The sequence below is a fragment of the Propithecus coquereli genome, unplaced genomic scaffold (genome assembly GCF_000956105.1).
Source record: "Propithecus coquereli isolate 6110/MARCELLA unplaced genomic scaffold, Pcoq_1.0 Scaffold267, whole genome shotgun sequence".
In the NCBI taxonomy this organism is placed as follows: Eukaryota; Metazoa; Chordata; class Mammalia; order Primates; family Indriidae; genus Propithecus; species Propithecus coquereli.
In genome coordinates this window covers 3,298,305-3,314,172 of record NW_012148252.1, presented here as the reverse complement: position 1 = coordinate 3,314,172, position 15,868 = coordinate 3,298,305, and the positions used below count along the sequence as shown (strand labels likewise).

At 35.2% G+C, this 15,868-nt stretch overlaps 1 protein-coding gene across 1 annotated transcript in view; it reads left to right on the top strand.

Moving 5' to 3' along the window:
• Positions 1–15,868, top strand: part of RIC1 (RAB6A GEF complex partner 1) — a 41,603-nt gene that overhangs the window by 16,669 nt on the left and 9,066 nt on the right. Inside the window, exons 3-11 of the mRNA XM_012647382.1 lie at positions 3,777–3,815; positions 4,139–4,249; positions 5,139–5,228; positions 6,497–6,657; positions 7,617–7,755; positions 12,434–12,550; positions 13,024–13,752; positions 15,280–15,438; positions 15,527–15,663. Of these exons, the coding sequence (XP_012502836.1) occupies positions 5,148–5,228; positions 6,497–6,657; positions 7,617–7,755; positions 12,434–12,550; positions 13,024–13,752; positions 15,280–15,438; positions 15,527–15,663 (1,523 nt within the window). The 5' untranslated portion in view covers positions 3,777–3,815; positions 4,139–4,249; positions 5,139–5,147. The remainder of the gene's footprint in view (positions 1–3,776; positions 3,816–4,138; positions 4,250–5,138; positions 5,229–6,496; positions 6,658–7,616; positions 7,756–12,433; positions 12,551–13,023; positions 13,753–15,279; positions 15,439–15,526; positions 15,664–15,868) is intronic.

Below are 15,868 nucleotides of genomic sequence, written 5' to 3'. Positions count from 1 at the left end.
CTTGTCTTGTTCCAGTTCTTAGGGGGATTGCGTTCAACTTTTCCCCATTCAGTATGATGTTAGCTATGGGTTTGTCGTATATGACTTTTATTATTTTGAGATATATTTCTTCTATGCCTAGTTTGTTGAGAGTTTTTATCATGAAGGGATGCTGGATTTCATCAAATGTTTTTTCTGTATCTATTGAGATGATCATATGGTTTTTGTCCTTTATTTTGATGTGATATTGCCTCTTTTATTGATTTGTATATGCTTAACTATTCTTGCATCCCTGGGATAAATCCCACTTGATTGTGGTGTATTACCTTTTTGATACGGATTTGGTTAGGTAGTATTTTGTTGAGGATTCTTGCATCTGTGTTCATCAGGGATGTTTGCCTGTGGTTTTCTGTTTTTGTCGCATCCCTGTCAGGTTTTGGTATCAAAGTGTGCTGGCCTTATAGATGAGTTAGGAAGAATTTCCTTCTCTCCAGTTTTTTGGAATAGTTTGAAAAGAATTGGTATAAATTCTTTATAAGTTTGGTAAAATTCAGCGGTGAACCCATCTGGTCCTGGGTTTTTCTTTGTTGGGAGACTTGATTACTAATTTAGTCTTGCTACTTGTTATTGATCTGTTCAGGTTTTCTGTTTCTTCCTGGTTCAATCTTGGGAGGTTGTATATTTCCAGGAATTTATCCATTTCCTTTAGGTTTCTGGCTTGTGAGCATATAGTTGTTCTTAATAGTCTCTGATGATCTTTTGTATTATTTCTGTGGTAGCAGTTGTAATGCTTCCTTTTTCATTTCTGAATTTGCTTATTTGAGTCTTATTTCTTCTTGGTTAGTCTAGTGGTTTATCAATTTTGTTTATCTTTTTGAAGAACAGACATTTTGTTTTGTTGATCCTTTTTTGTTAAGTGTTTCATTTAGTTCTGTTCTGATCTTTGTAATTTCTTTTGCTAATTTTGGGTTTGGTTCTTCAATTGTATTTTGTTAGATTGTTAATTTTTAATCTTTATACTTTTTGATATAAGCATTTAATGCTATAAACTCAACCTCTTAGCACAGCTTTTGTTGTATCCTACATGTTTTGGTATATTGTGTTTGTTTTTCGTTTGTTTCAGAAATTTTTTTTATTTTGTCTTACTTTCTTTGTTGACTCGGTGGTCATTCAAGAGCATGTAGTTTAATTTCTATGTATTTGTATAGTTTCCAGAGTTCCTCTTGGTAATGATTTCTAGTTTTATTCCCCTGTTATCTGAAAAGAGACTTGATAATAATTTCGAATTTTTAAAAAATTTGTTGAGACTTGTTTTGTATCCTAACATGGTCTATCTTGGAGAATGTTTCATATGCTGATAAAAAGAATGTATATTCTGCAGTTGTTGGGTAGAATGTTCTGTAAATGTCATTTAGGTTCATTTGATCTAAAGTCTAGTTTGCAAATAATGTTTCCTTGTTTGATTTCCTATGTAGATGATACATCTCACGCTATGAATGGAGTATTGAAGTTCCCCCCTATTATTGTATTGCTTTCTCTCTCCTTTCTCTTTCACACCCCTTTACCTGTGCTCTGTATGTGTCTTTACAGTTAAGGTGAGTTCCTTGTAGGCAGCGTATATTTAATAGTTGGGTCATTTTTAAAAATCCATTCAGCCAATCTGCATCTTTTAAGTGGAGTATTTAATCCATTTATGTTCAAGGTTAATATTATTATGTGAGGTTCCATTCTTATTAATTATTTTCTAGTTTTAAAAATTGTTTCTTTTTTCTCTTACTGTTTATCATTGTGGTTCAGTGGAATTCTGTAGTGGTGCCATTTCAGTTCTTCTCTTCCTCCTTTGTGGTGATTTCTTTACCAGTAAGTTTTATACTTTCGTCTGTTTTCATGACGGGAAGTGTCATCCTTTTGCTGCAAAGTTTAGGACTTCCTGGATGATTTCTTATAGGGCCAATGTAGTGGTGACAAATTCCTCAGCATTTGCTTATTCAGGTAAGACTTGATTTGTCGTACATTTATTCATATATAGAATTCTTAGTTGAAAGAGTTTGGTGGGTGTTTTTTTCCAGTACTTTTAATATGTCATCCCATTTTTTTCTAGCCTATAATGTTTCTGTTTAGAAGTCCACTGTAGTCTTACGGGATTTCCTTTATAGGTGACTGGACATTTAGTGTTTTTACAGTTCGCTCTTTCACTTTGACTAGACGGTCTGATTATAATGTGCCATGGCAAAGTCCTTTGCACATTTTATCTGCCTGAGGATCTCTGAGCCTCCTGAATCTGGATGTCTAACTCTCTTGATAGACTTAGGAAGTTTTTGCCTATTATTTCATTAAATAATAAAAGTTTCCTAAACCTTTTGTTCTCTTTTCACCCTCAGTAACACTGATAATTCATTCATAAATTTGGTCATTTTATGTTGTCCCAAAAGTCTTAAAAGCTTTATTCTTTTTTATTCGTTTTTTCTTGGTCTGAACGGTACAGTACATCTGTTAGGATTCAAGCTAAACGTTCTTCACGCATATACCATGACACTGTTATCTTTAATTCTATAAAGTAGTCTTTCACAAACCAGTATTACGGTTAAGAACTTCTAATGTACTGAAAGCTATTGATTTAGTTGGGTTTTAAGTTGACTTTCTCGTTAATTAAGTGAACCATAACAAAGAGTTAAATTTATCAAGATTAATACGGATGTTTTCAGCATGTTGCTTTTATTTGATTTTTGTTGTGTCTTCACATTACACACAATTTTATTGGATTTTATTACACTTGGCTTTTTAATTTGTTTTCTTTTTTTTTAAATATGTGACAAGTTTTCTTAGAGTAAAATGAAATAAATTATGTTTTGTAATTTATTCAGTTTGAATAAATTGAAGCTTTTCTTATCCCAGGAACAGAAGACTCTTTCTTTGTTCAGTTCTATTAATTCTTAACCCGCTTTCACCATGTGCTCATGAAAACTATTTAATCAATCAGTGGGCTAGAGAGATCAGTCTTACTCAATAAAGCTAGAATTTACTTAAACTACATTGATATCCCATAGAGGATTCTTTAAGCTTAGAAGTTTTGTTAGGGTGATACAAAGATGTACAAAGATGTAAAACAGACAACATGGGAAAATATATTTACCACTTATGTTGTAGATGAAGAGTTATTATCTGTTGATATATTAAGAGTTCTTGTCGATGAATAAGTTGAACACCCCAATAAGAAAAATAGTAGCTTACACACACTTACGTGTTTATGCATGTTTGTTTATAGAATAAAAAGCTAACCAGTGATTGTCCCTGAACAACAGAGAAAATTTTATTTGTACTTTTTACATTTTTATATAATTTCATAAGCATTGCTTTTTTAGGCAGAAAAATTTTAAAGTAATAAAAATAATTCCATTAAAAACCAGAAGTTTTGCTGAGCATGTAATTTTATTAGATAAGGTTATTTTAGGGTGGTCGCATCAACAAACCTAAACTGTTGATCTGTATAATTCATGGCTGCCCTTGTGGGTGCTTCTCTAAAAATCTATTAGTCTACATGAGTTCAGTATTTAAAACAAACAAACATTATGGGGGGAAAAAGAGGAGCCTGCTGTTTAGAAACTTGAAATGGTAAAGAGACGTGAAACATTGGCTCATATAAAAATGGTAAATTCCAAGTGCTCTGCTAAGACCCACTGTTTGAGAGTGCCTTAAACATTGTACAGGAAGTTGAATCTTATATTGTGATAAGTTAATGCTTTTAAGTTTAAATACATTTCATAAGTCTTACTAAACTGATGTTATTTTCCACATAGATTTCCAGCACCTATCTAGAGAGCAATTGGCCTATACGGGTGAGTTGTTATTTTGTTGGTGTTAACTTTCATTGGATTTATAGCAAGAGGCATTTTAGCCAGAGCCCCTCAATGGTTGTAACTGATAAGAGTAAAATTTTAGCATTTGATCCATTATGCATTGTTAGTACATTAACATTTATAATTTTGTCAAATATAACTGTATAAATATTTGGATTTTTAAATTTAGCATCTTATATTTAATTCACTTAGGAAACATTTGTCAGTAGTCTGTTTGCCTGACACTGTACCAAGCTCTTTATAACTAATAAAGTGTATAGGTTTGCAAGGAAGAATTCTTAATTTTTTTTTTCTTTTAACAGTTTTCAGCTATTGATAAGCTTGGACAGAACATTGCTGTGGTTGGCAAGTTTGGTTTTGCACATTATTCATTACTCACCAAAAAATGGAAACTTTTCGGAAATATCACCCAGGTTAGTCTTTTTTTAAATTAATAACTTACTGTATTTCTTAAAGTATAAGAGAAATACAATGTGAAGTTAACTATAAAGTAAACCATTAGTTACTTATAAAAAATAAAACCAAATATAAAAAGTCATATTGGGTAATGTCTGAAAGTCAATTGTGATAAAGCACTTGATGTTTGATAAAGGATCTATGTTGAATAATTGGTTTGTTTTTAATTCTTGTTAAGATCAGTAACTATAATTCTTTAGCTTAAGGATTTACCCTTACATTCCAGGGTAGTTCATCAAATGTGATCAGAATAAATTTCCACAAAATTTGAGATCATTCCTTGTCTGTGTGTGATATATATATATTTGGGTAGTGCATATATATGTGTGTGTATGTATGTATGTATGTATGTATGCTTGCATGCAGTTGGATTTTGTAAGAATCAAATAGAAGAAAAATAAGGAAATTCACACTTAATAGTGCCTATTTTGTACCAGGTACTTAAAGGTGCTTTCATGTATATCATCTCATTCATCTTCATAACAATCCAGTGAGGGCATTATTGTTACCATTTGATCAAAGAAAAACTAGGATCCAGAATCATTCGTCTGACAAATGATAAAGCCCAGAATTTAAACAAAGGTCTATTGGATGTGGGAATGACGATACTTTATAATACCCAGTTATTTTGAATGAGGTATTTGCTTCCTTACAGAAATATTTATTTTTAAAAATAGGATATGAATTATTATTAATAGAGACCCTAGAGTAATAATTGGGGGTGAATGAGTAGAGCAGAAATAATTTGAGCTCTCATTGTCTGCCTAAGAATATTTCATAAATGTATTACTTTCTTATAATTTCTGATAATAGAATTAAGGTAAATATTTTTTTTATTTTCTTAAGGAGCAAAATATGATTGTGACAGGTGGCTTAGCCTGGTGGAATGATTTTATAGTCCTTGCATGTTATAACATAAATGACCGTCAAGAAGAGGTAAGTTTTTTTCCCTCTCAGAAATAATAGATTTTTAAAGCTATTAAGAACATTTTATTTTATATAGAAAATAGTCTATTGAAAACTGAACAAAACATTTTATTTTTTTAATCAAGAATTTAGCATTTTTTAGCTAATAGGATTTTCTATTCAGGTTATTACTTTTTTTTTAATTTTTGGAGTGACAGTTGGGAGTTCCAAGATAACCTTTTCTAAGGGTTTTAGCTGTTAGACATTCTCTATGAAGTTTGAAAATAAAGACAGTTAAAAGCAAAAAAGTTTATAAGACTGGCTGTCCTTAGAGATAAATTTATTAATTTATCGATTTAGACTAGTCCCCCCTTATCAACAGGGAATATGTTCCAAGCCTCTCAGTGGATGCCTGCTACTAAGGACAGTACCAAACCCTGTACATACCGTTTTTTCCTATACATTTATACCTATGGTAAAGTTTAATTTGAAGTTAGGCACAGTAAGACATTAACAACAATAACTAAATAGAACAGTTATAACAATATACCATATTAAATATATGAATGTGATCTTTCTCAAAATACTGTATTGTACTCACCTATTTTTGGACGGTGGTTGACAACAGGTAACTGAAACCTTGGAAAGCAAAACCATGGATAAGACAGAACTATTGGATATGCTTTTTTTGTTTGTCCTGGAAAACTGCTGATCTCATTGTATCAGTTGTAAATATGCAGGTCTAAAAGGAGTATCTCATAATAGTGCATTCAGTTTTGATCACTTCAATTTTTGGTTATTTGTAGAATGAGCCTCGTTTTCCAAAATAAAAATATAATCCATTTATTGTTAAAGCTTAAATGGGTCTTTTAACTCCTATTACTTGGGGAAAGAAATCAGTAGATTAAAAAAACAGCATGTTATCTGGGTGTGGTGAATCATGTCTGTAATCCCAGAACTTTGGGAGGCTGAGGTGGGAGGATCACTTGGGGCCAGAAGTTCCAGGCTGGCCTGGGCAGCATAGCGAGGCTCAGTCTCTGCAAAAAAATTTAAAAATTAGTCAAGCATGGTGGTACACACCTGTAGTCCCAGCTACTTGGGAGGCTGATTGGGCGGTGGGGGGGATCACTTGAGCTTATGAGGTCAAGGTTACAGTGAGCTGTGATCACCCTACTGCATTCTAGCTTGGGTGACAGAGCAAGACCCTGTCTCAAAAGGGGGGAGCCGTATCTAAAGTATTAGGTCATCCCTGGTAGTCATCTCATTTTTATAATTTTCTTTATTTTTATTTTCTTCAGCTCAGAGTATACTTGCGAACATCTAATCTGGACAATGCCTTTGCTCATGTCACCAAAGCACAAGCAGAAACATTACTGCTTAGTGTGTTCCGGGACATGGTAATAGTATTTAGAGCAGACTGTTCAATATGCCTTTACAGTATTGAAAAAAAATCTGATGGGTAAGTATATAGCTTATGGGAAGTCACCTTTTGCTTCTATTTGTCATGTTTCTTTTCTGCAGTTTCTGTTTTCTTAGAAGTTATTTCACCTTTATATTTAGTTTCATTTTTTTAAGTGAAAAAAGTAGAATTTAAATTAGTAATATTCATGTAATAGCTGCGAAAAAAGAATAAAGAAATAGCCTAACCTAACTACTTCTGCTAATCTTCTTGGATTCATTTGGAAAAAAATCTACTTTGGGATGAGGTAAACCCTTAGATACTAAATTTTTTTTTACAACCTTAAAAATAAATGGTTATTGACTATCCTAGTGTTCCAGACACTTGGGGAAATTTGAAGTAGTTCTATAGCTTTAAGGTCTTAGGAAGCATGTCCTTTGCAGACTGACTGCTCTTTCCAGTGAGCTAGATGGCTATAGTCTGGGGCAGGAAAAACAAGCAATCTTGTTGCTGGTACGTGTTGCGTTACATTCTTCTTGGCATCTGGTCAGGTGGCAGCATTTAGACCACACTTCTTGAGTTTTATTTTGTTTTCATGAGGTTTTTCATTTGTTTAAATAGCCATGAAGTATATATTTGCTGAAATAGTACAGTGATTGGGGAGTAATGCAAAGATAAAAATTAAGAGATCTTACCAGCCTCAGTGATTGAACCTTCATCCTTTCTCAACCACCTAGTTTTTTCACCTTAAATATTTCTATTATATCTTCTTTCCTAATTTTTTCCTTCCCTCCTACATTTTATTCCATTTCTTTCTCTCTCATCCTCATATATGTTCTTTAGAGTCCCTCAACCTTGCCAATCTCCTGATGAAAGGATATTTGGGGAGGAAAGAACAATGGGTAGAACACATTGTGTCTTTTGTAAGCATGAAATCTAATATTGTCAATAGCAAGAAAAGAAAAAAAAATGTTGTTAGCATTGTTGTTGAAGTATGTGGGTTTCTTTTGTTTTTACAGTCTGAATACTACTGCCGGTATTCAAGTTCTTCAGGAGGTCTCCATGTCACGCTACATTCCTCACCCTTTTCTGGTAGTATCTGTCACTCTGACGTCAGTGAGTACAGAGAATGGAATTACCCTGAAAATGCCACAGCAGGTACCATTCCATCATTAGAGTTCTTTGGAATTTACATCTCAATTTTTAGTGGTTTAAGTTGATTTTAGGAACTATTTATCTGTTCAGCAAATAAATACTAAGTGTGTAGAATGTATCTACTTTGAAAATACTGGGTGGTGGCAGCAAACTAAATAGACATGGTTTCTGCTCTGACATTAAACAAATAATTACCTATATAATTAATTGTTCTTGTGATGTATGTACCAAAAAGTAGTATCACAGGTTACTGTGAGAGCATATAGCAAAAACCTGTTATAGTCTGAACAATCAGATTTCTGTACCCTTTAAATTGAAAACTGGAGAACAAGTAGAGGTTATCTAAGTAAAGAGGGAGAATTTCAAGCAGAGGGAACAGTAGTGCAAAAGCCCATATAGACAAGAGAGAACACGACACACTCAGGGAATTGGAAGAATTTCAGAGGGACTGGAAGGTAGAATGTGAGAGAGGACATGAGTCTTACAGATAATAACTTTAGACTTCAACTTCAAGTCTAAAGTGTTTTGGGGGAGGTATCACATCTAAGCTTTATTATGTTTACTCTGACTGTAAGGAGGAAATGAACTGAAGTAGAATGAAACTGCATGTAGGGAGAGCAGCTGGGAGGACATTGTAATGATCTAGATGAATGGACTTAGTGGCCTGAACTTGGGCAGTGAAAAAGGACATGGAAAGAAGTAGAACAAACATAAAATACAGAGGATTCCGTGATCAGTTAATTATGAGGAAAGAGAGAAAGTATAATCCCATATTTTCCGGGTGAAGTAACTGGGTATGTAGTAGTGCCACCATGACTCGGGTTGCATAACTTCTATTTCGGTGTCCCTTCCATTATACCAGTGGTTTCCAAACTTAATGTCAACTGGGAATCCATTGTCAGAGGAAAATTCTGTGCAGATTCTTTGTTATCCCTGTCTGTCCAGTCTGTCTTTTACTTCCTGTTGAGGCACTTCCATTGAACCTCAACACTCCAAACAGTAGTAAGAAAACAGTGCCCTAGACTATACAGTTATTGGAATTCAGCTACTTCTTAAGAGAGCCCCTTCCTCTACAGTTGTAATTGTTATGAGCTATTTTATTTATATGGTTCTGAAATCTGATTTGTAACAGTCCTAATTTTCTCACTTTTTGGAATAAGAAATAATAAAAGCTGTTCCCTTTTCCTCATGATAACCTGAAGTATTTATAGACAGTTATCATTCCTTGGCTTCCCTTTCTCTCCTCACATTTTTCTCTGTGCCTTCTCATCTGCATGTTAAATATTCCCATATCTCCAACTGTCTGATGTGATACTCTCTCTAGACCCCTTAACCATCCTTCTTGGTCTCCCTTCTGTAGATAAACTTGTAATTTGCTTTTTCCTTTAAAATATAGCCCCCATTTTCTCTGAAAATTATATTTCATGGTAACCAGATGGTCCTAGCTGATAAGGAAAAGTTCTGTTTTACAGAAGAATTCTAGCTAAAAGATGTGAAAGAAATGTGAGAATTTAAAAATCACTATTTTGCAGCCCTGAGGAAATAACTGATTTAGACAGTGTTCATTATTGTATGAAACTTTGCAATGAAGGGATCAGGTTGTCATACCCAAGTTTTGTTAATCAATATTAGTTAGCGTCACTGAAAGTGGGAAAAACAGATATGGTATTCTTTCTTAGGTGATTTAACATGAAGTTCACATGAAGAACTGTTGCCAAAAACATTGACCCGAAATCAAATTGAGTGTCTAGATAGAGTCATCTTCCATTCAAAGGAAATAAAGATAGATACTTAGTCTAATTTGCACCACAAGGAAGCATGATGCAGGGCATTCTATAGGATAGCTATAAGTCAATAAGGTTGGGTGTGGGGGGTAGAGACTCTTCTAGATTAAATAAGACTTTAGAGCCATAACAACCAAATGTAATAGATAGGCTCATTTGAGGGGTGAATGTGACAGTTGCTGTCCTGCAGAACCGAGTCTGTAAGCTCATTTGTATCCTCATTCAAACCAACTATAAAAAGACACTGTTGCAACAATTGGGAAATTTAAATATGAATTGAGAGATAACACCAAGGAGTAACTATAAATTTTATTAGATGTGATACTGGCATTGTGGTTATGTATGCAGATGTCCATATATTCAGGAGTGCATATTAAACATACATAGGTAAAATGGCAGGATATCGTGCTTTAAAATGCTCTGGCAAAATTTAAAAAAAGAAACAAGGGATAGATGGAGCAAATACGGCAAACTCTTAATAATCGTAAATCTAGATAATGGGAATATGGGACTTCATTGTACTATTTTTCATGCTTTGGTCATGTTTGAAGTTTTCATATTAGGAAAAAAGGGACTCTTTGTATGTTCCAGATGGAGTGAGCAATCACTGGCATCAGTGGTACGGGTACCCCATTTTGAAAGGGACTTTCACAAAGAGGAGGTAGTTAACTTGGTGAAGAGCAGATGAATAAGTAAATTGAAATAAAATAGGAAATAGAATGATTACATCTGCTATAGAGGAAAAACCAAGAATGCCACAGCAAAGCAAGTTTTGATTTAATATTAAAGATCTTTTAAAGTAGTGATAACAGTGAGAACCGTTCAACAGCAGAATAGCCTCACCACAAGAGAGTGAGCTCCTTGTTCCTAAAACTCCCACGGAGAATCATCTGCCAGAGATTTTTTTAGGGTAAGAGGATAGTGTTTTGGGTTCCTTCAGATTTAGGAATTTGAGCATACAGATAGCTCCTGCTTTTCTTGAACACTTTATTAAAGTTGCCTGAGACTGATATTGCAGTCACCTATAATATTATCAGTAGAAAATGTTGAATGAGTAGTTAACAATAATATCCACTCAATGAAGAAGAGAAGTGTTTTTTTTAATGTAGTGTGAAATGTAGTGCTGAAATCCACCATCTTAAAACTTAAGCTGGTCATTAGTCACGTTGTGGTGAATTGCAGTAAGTGCTTTTAACGATCTTTTGAAATGTTTGAGGAGTCTGTCCCTGTGCCAATCCCCAGTCATACCATTTTGATTCATGTGTTTGCATGCTTGTTTTTCTTTTTCTGCTGCTGTGTAGCTATGTTTACTGTTATCTGGCTTCCTGATACAATTCCCATATACCTTTTAAATGCCATTTTTCCTTCTCATACCGCCAAGTTATTGGCTATTTTTCATATGTTATCAGGAGATACCCAAATTCGTAGTTTTGTTATTTCTTTATACACAATCCCTTCTAGAATCTGAAAGCAGTAAGCAAGAGCATTTTCTATTGCTATTTTGCAGCTAAAATGTATAGGGTGGTTGCTGTTTTTTTGACTGGACCTTAAGTGATATTGGCAGCTTAAATTCAGCCAGCAAGCATCAAAGCCTGGGACACAGTCCCACAGCTTTTGAATAGTCCTCCTTCCTGAAATTCTTTCCATTTTTGGTTTATGTGGCATTGTGCTTCCCCATTTCTCTTCTTACTTTCAAAAGTTCAGGTGATGGCCCTCTGTTCTTTCCCTATGTCTACTGTGCCTCAGAAAACTTATCTATTTCCTTCAGTTTACCAACCTCACCTTGATGTTCTGATGCCAGCATATTCATCCCTGGTTCATTTTTACTTGAAAGTCTATTTTTTCAAATTAATAGGAAAGAAAAAGAACTCTGGTTTTTCCCTTCCCTAATTCCTCTTCCTAACTTCTATCAGTGATAACCTTAACTTCTCTAGCACCTCACCTAAATTCAATGCCTTAATCATCTTTGGTTTAGCTTCTTTTTCTACCTTTCATGTCTAGAATAGCAGTACATTCTTTTTTTTTTTTTTTTTAATCAAAATGATTTTCCTCTTTCCGAGTGAAAATGACTTGATACCTGAGATTCATTTTAACTCAGTGCTTCTCAAACTTTAATGTACACAATTGTTTAAGCTGAGTCATAGGGTTTAATAGGAAATCATTATAGTTGGCTCTCTACTCTGGGGTTTGATTGAAATTTTCCGTAATAAAAAGATAGACTATTTTCTCATTCCTGAAATCAATACCCATGAAGTCTTCCTCTCCTCAGCAATCCATCTTGATTAATTCTGATTTTTTAATAACTTTCTTATTCAAGAACCATAAATAGTGGCTTATTTCCTGCTCTTCTTTTACCTGGCTTTCCAAGTCCTCCTTGAAGGTCTGTTACCATGCAGCTTTATTGTCATAATATCTGTAGTGTAGCCACATTGTTCTCACTTTCCTAATAGAACTATTCTGTCGTAGCTCCACGTCTTTATTTACATTTCATACTTCAGCCAACCCTTACTCTTCTACCCACGATGTCTTCCTCATCTTTCAAGTTCCACGTCATCCTTTTCAACTTTTTCTAGCTCTGCCAGCAAGATCACTAACATGATATCTCATATTTATGAACTTCTAGAGTTCACTTAGTTTTTCGAAGATAATTCAGTTCTGCCCTCAATTTTATGTCACTGGTATTGTTCATTTATCCATTAATCACATTATATGTTAAGCTTTTTACCACCGTAGCCAGAAAGCTCCTTGTATTCCCACAGAGCCTAGCAGAATGGCTGTACCTAATACAACCTCAATAAATATTGTTGTTTAACCTGTAAACCTTATGAATTGGGGGGAAATGCTGAAAATATACCTATACATTAGTATGAATCTAATTTCTTTTTCTTAAATTCCAGGCTCGTGATGCAGAGAGCATTATGTTAAACCTTGCTGGACAGCTCATCATGATGCAGAGGGACAGGTCAGGCCCTCAGATCCGGGAGAAGGACAGTAACCCTAACCAGAGGAAACTTGTGAGTAAAGTGCAAGTCATTTTGAACATTAAGAAGGTATGGGATTAGGATGAAGGAATAAAAGAATTTAAGAGGATAATATTGTCTTGTGATTTGGAAACTGAGAAAGGTACATGAAGTTAGTCTTAAGCCTCTGATTGTAAGACTATTTGTGAAGTGAAGGATAAGGTCCTGAAATGGTAATCAGCATTTCTGTATTTCAAGTGTTATTGCTTAGACATTAGTTGCAAATTCTAACAGGAAAAAAAAGATAGACTGGTGAAGTTCATGGGATTTTTGTTTTTGTTTTTAGATTCAAATGGTACATATGTTGAAAGGCAGGGTACTGTTATTAACGCTAATTTTATATAGATCTCCTTGCTTTTCTCAAAAAGTTGTGTTATCATTTTGAAAGACTTTGTAAACTAGTACCTAGGAACTTAAGAACCTACTTTAATAGGAGAAAAACCTGATTCTTTTCTCCCCCTCTCTAGCTGCCATTCTGTCCTCCGGTTGTACTCGCCCAGTCTGTTGAAAATGTCTGGACTACGTGTCGAGCAAATAAACAAAAACGTCACCTTCTGGAGGCCCTCTGGCTGAGCTGTGGTGGTGCAGGGATGAAAGTCTGGCTCCCTCTCTTCCCTAGGGATCACCGCAAGCCCCATTCCTTCTTGTCCCAGCGGATCATGCTGCCATTCCACATCAATATTTACCCCCTGGCTGTTCTGTTTGAAGATGCATTAGTCCTTGGTGCTGTCAATGACACTTTACTCTATGATTCTTTGTATACTCGGAACAATGCTAGGGAACAGCTAGAGGTGCTCTTCCCTTTCTGTGTTGTGGAGAGAACTTCTCAGATCTACCTCCACCACATTCTACGTCAGCTTCTGGTCAGAAACCTCGGGGAGCAAGCCTTGCTCTTGGCCCAGTCCTGTGCCGCATTACCTTACTTCCCTCATGTGCTGGAGCTCATGCTCCATGAAGTGCTTGAAGAAGAAGCTACCTCACGGGAGCCCATTCCCGACCCTCTCCTTCCCACTGTGGCAAAATTTATCACCGAGTTCCCCCTCTTCCTGCAGACAGTTGTCCATTGTGCCAGGAAGACTGAATATGCCCTGTGGAATTACCTTTTTGCAGCTGTTGGAAACCCCAAGGACTTGTTTGAGGAATGTTTGATGGCTCAGGATTTGGACACAGCTGCCTCTTACCTTATTATCTTACAGGTAACAGTTCTCTTCTTATAAAGGGACAGAATTAATGAGCTTAAACTTAGCGGGGGAAGTCCTGATTGAGTTTAAGGAATTAATTTGTCTTTCATTTTGAAGAACTCAGACTTGTAAAGGACCACAGATTCCTTGGAATGTCATAAAGTAACATTACAGGGGTATTTTATCCTATTTGTCCATAAATAGGCCTAAAACAGATTAGAGTTTAGAGTATTATTTTGAATAATATTGAAGAAATTTATTACAAGTATTGCAATACATATAATAATGAACATATTATATAAGAAACATAAGATTATTGAAATATTACATAGGAAACATAGTGAAGAAAGTATTATTTTGCATGTTAATGGGTTTGTCTGAGCTCCTCACAATAATAGATTTGTTCCCTTACAGTGTGGAATTGCTGAGCACCTTATACTAGGTTCCCCAAAGCAAGCTGAGAAGGCGGCTCAGGTCTGCTACAGAAATGACCCTCACAGTACATGATTTTTCTCAAAATAATGGGTTCTTTGAGACTCGTGAAAATTTGTTTCATTATATATTTGACACAAAGGCTTGACAGTTCATTATTACTTTAAGTCTGATATGGATTTGATGGGCTACACTTGAGGTTCTTTCAAATTACTGCAAAGTTGTTTGCACTGATATAGGAAGCTAACCATAAACCTGGTTTGAATCTCTGCCTGAAGCACATTTCCTAGCAACTAACTTACTTCATGCCAACTGACTAAAACCAGAGGAAATGTTCAGGCAGAGGCTGGGTGGCCCTGAGATTCTATGATTCCATGGCTAGCCCATAAAAAAGCCATAGAATTATAAAAATAGAATCAAAATAAATGCAGCTATTTGTTGTTCTGGATCCCTCCTTAGACCTTCAGTGATCTCCCTTGCAATGGAATTCAAAACTATTTCTCCAGCAGAATTCCTAAATTGCTACAGACCGGCAAATAATAATGACAGTTAAACTTGTCTATTAGGCACCTTTCCATGAAGACCAAGATAGACAGTAAGTTTAAATTTGTGAAAGAACTGTTGAGGATTCTGAATGTATAGTGGTACTTACTACTTGCTATTGCCCAAAACAAAGAGTTTTAGTCACAGCCTCAGAAAACTCTGTGACAGGAGACAGAGCTGACCTTTTTGGGGGTCAAGCAAACCTAGATTTTTATTCTTGCTTTTCTGCTGATCTTCAGCAGTTTACTTAACTCAGTTTCCTCATCTGTAAAAGAGAAATGATATATCTATTTTGTAGAGTCCTTGGGAGAAATAAATGAAATAATGTATGTAAGGTGTATGTACAGTATCGCGTGTAGTGGGAGTTCAGTAAATCATAGTTTATATTATACCAGAAGAGTAGTTGGTTCATTTTTCTTTGTATAGTACTTTTCAATGTTTCTTTTAATCTTACTGTTAAACTAGTCCCTACAGTGTTGTGGCTGCTTTCCTTGGGGTTAAAGAACTGTGGAGATAAAAAATTGCTCATAGTATAGTATAAAAGGAATGCTATCTTCTTGGTTGTAGAATATGGAAGTCCCAGCAGTAAGTAGGCAACATGCCACCCTTCTGTTCAACACAGCACTAGAACAAGGCAAGTGGGACCTATGTCGACACATGATTCGATTTCTTAAAGCCATTGGCTCTGGAGAATCTGAGACACCTCCATCCACACCCACGGCTCAGGTTAGTTACAAAATTGTACAATTTTTGTAGGCCATACACCTACATGGCGTCTTTCTCTAACTGTACTGTTCATTGTATATAACCACAGGAACCCAGTTCAAGTGGTGGATTTGAGTTCTTCAGGAATCGAAGCATCAGTTTATCCCAGTCAGCTGAAAATGTTCTTCCTAGTAAATTCAACTTACAGAAAACACTAAGTATGCCGTCTGGTCCTTCTGGAAAAAGGTAAAAGAATGAAGAACCATTACTGGTTTTTTGGGATCTGTGACACAGTATGTTTTAGAGTATTTATAAAATTGGGTCTTATGTAAACAACTATTTAATCCAATTGCAATACCTTTTTCCATTCCTAAAGGCATAAAGACCACACAGAAGGCCTCCCTTTTTTCTCTCTCCTAAGTTCACTTCTTTCTATGTACTCTTTGTATAG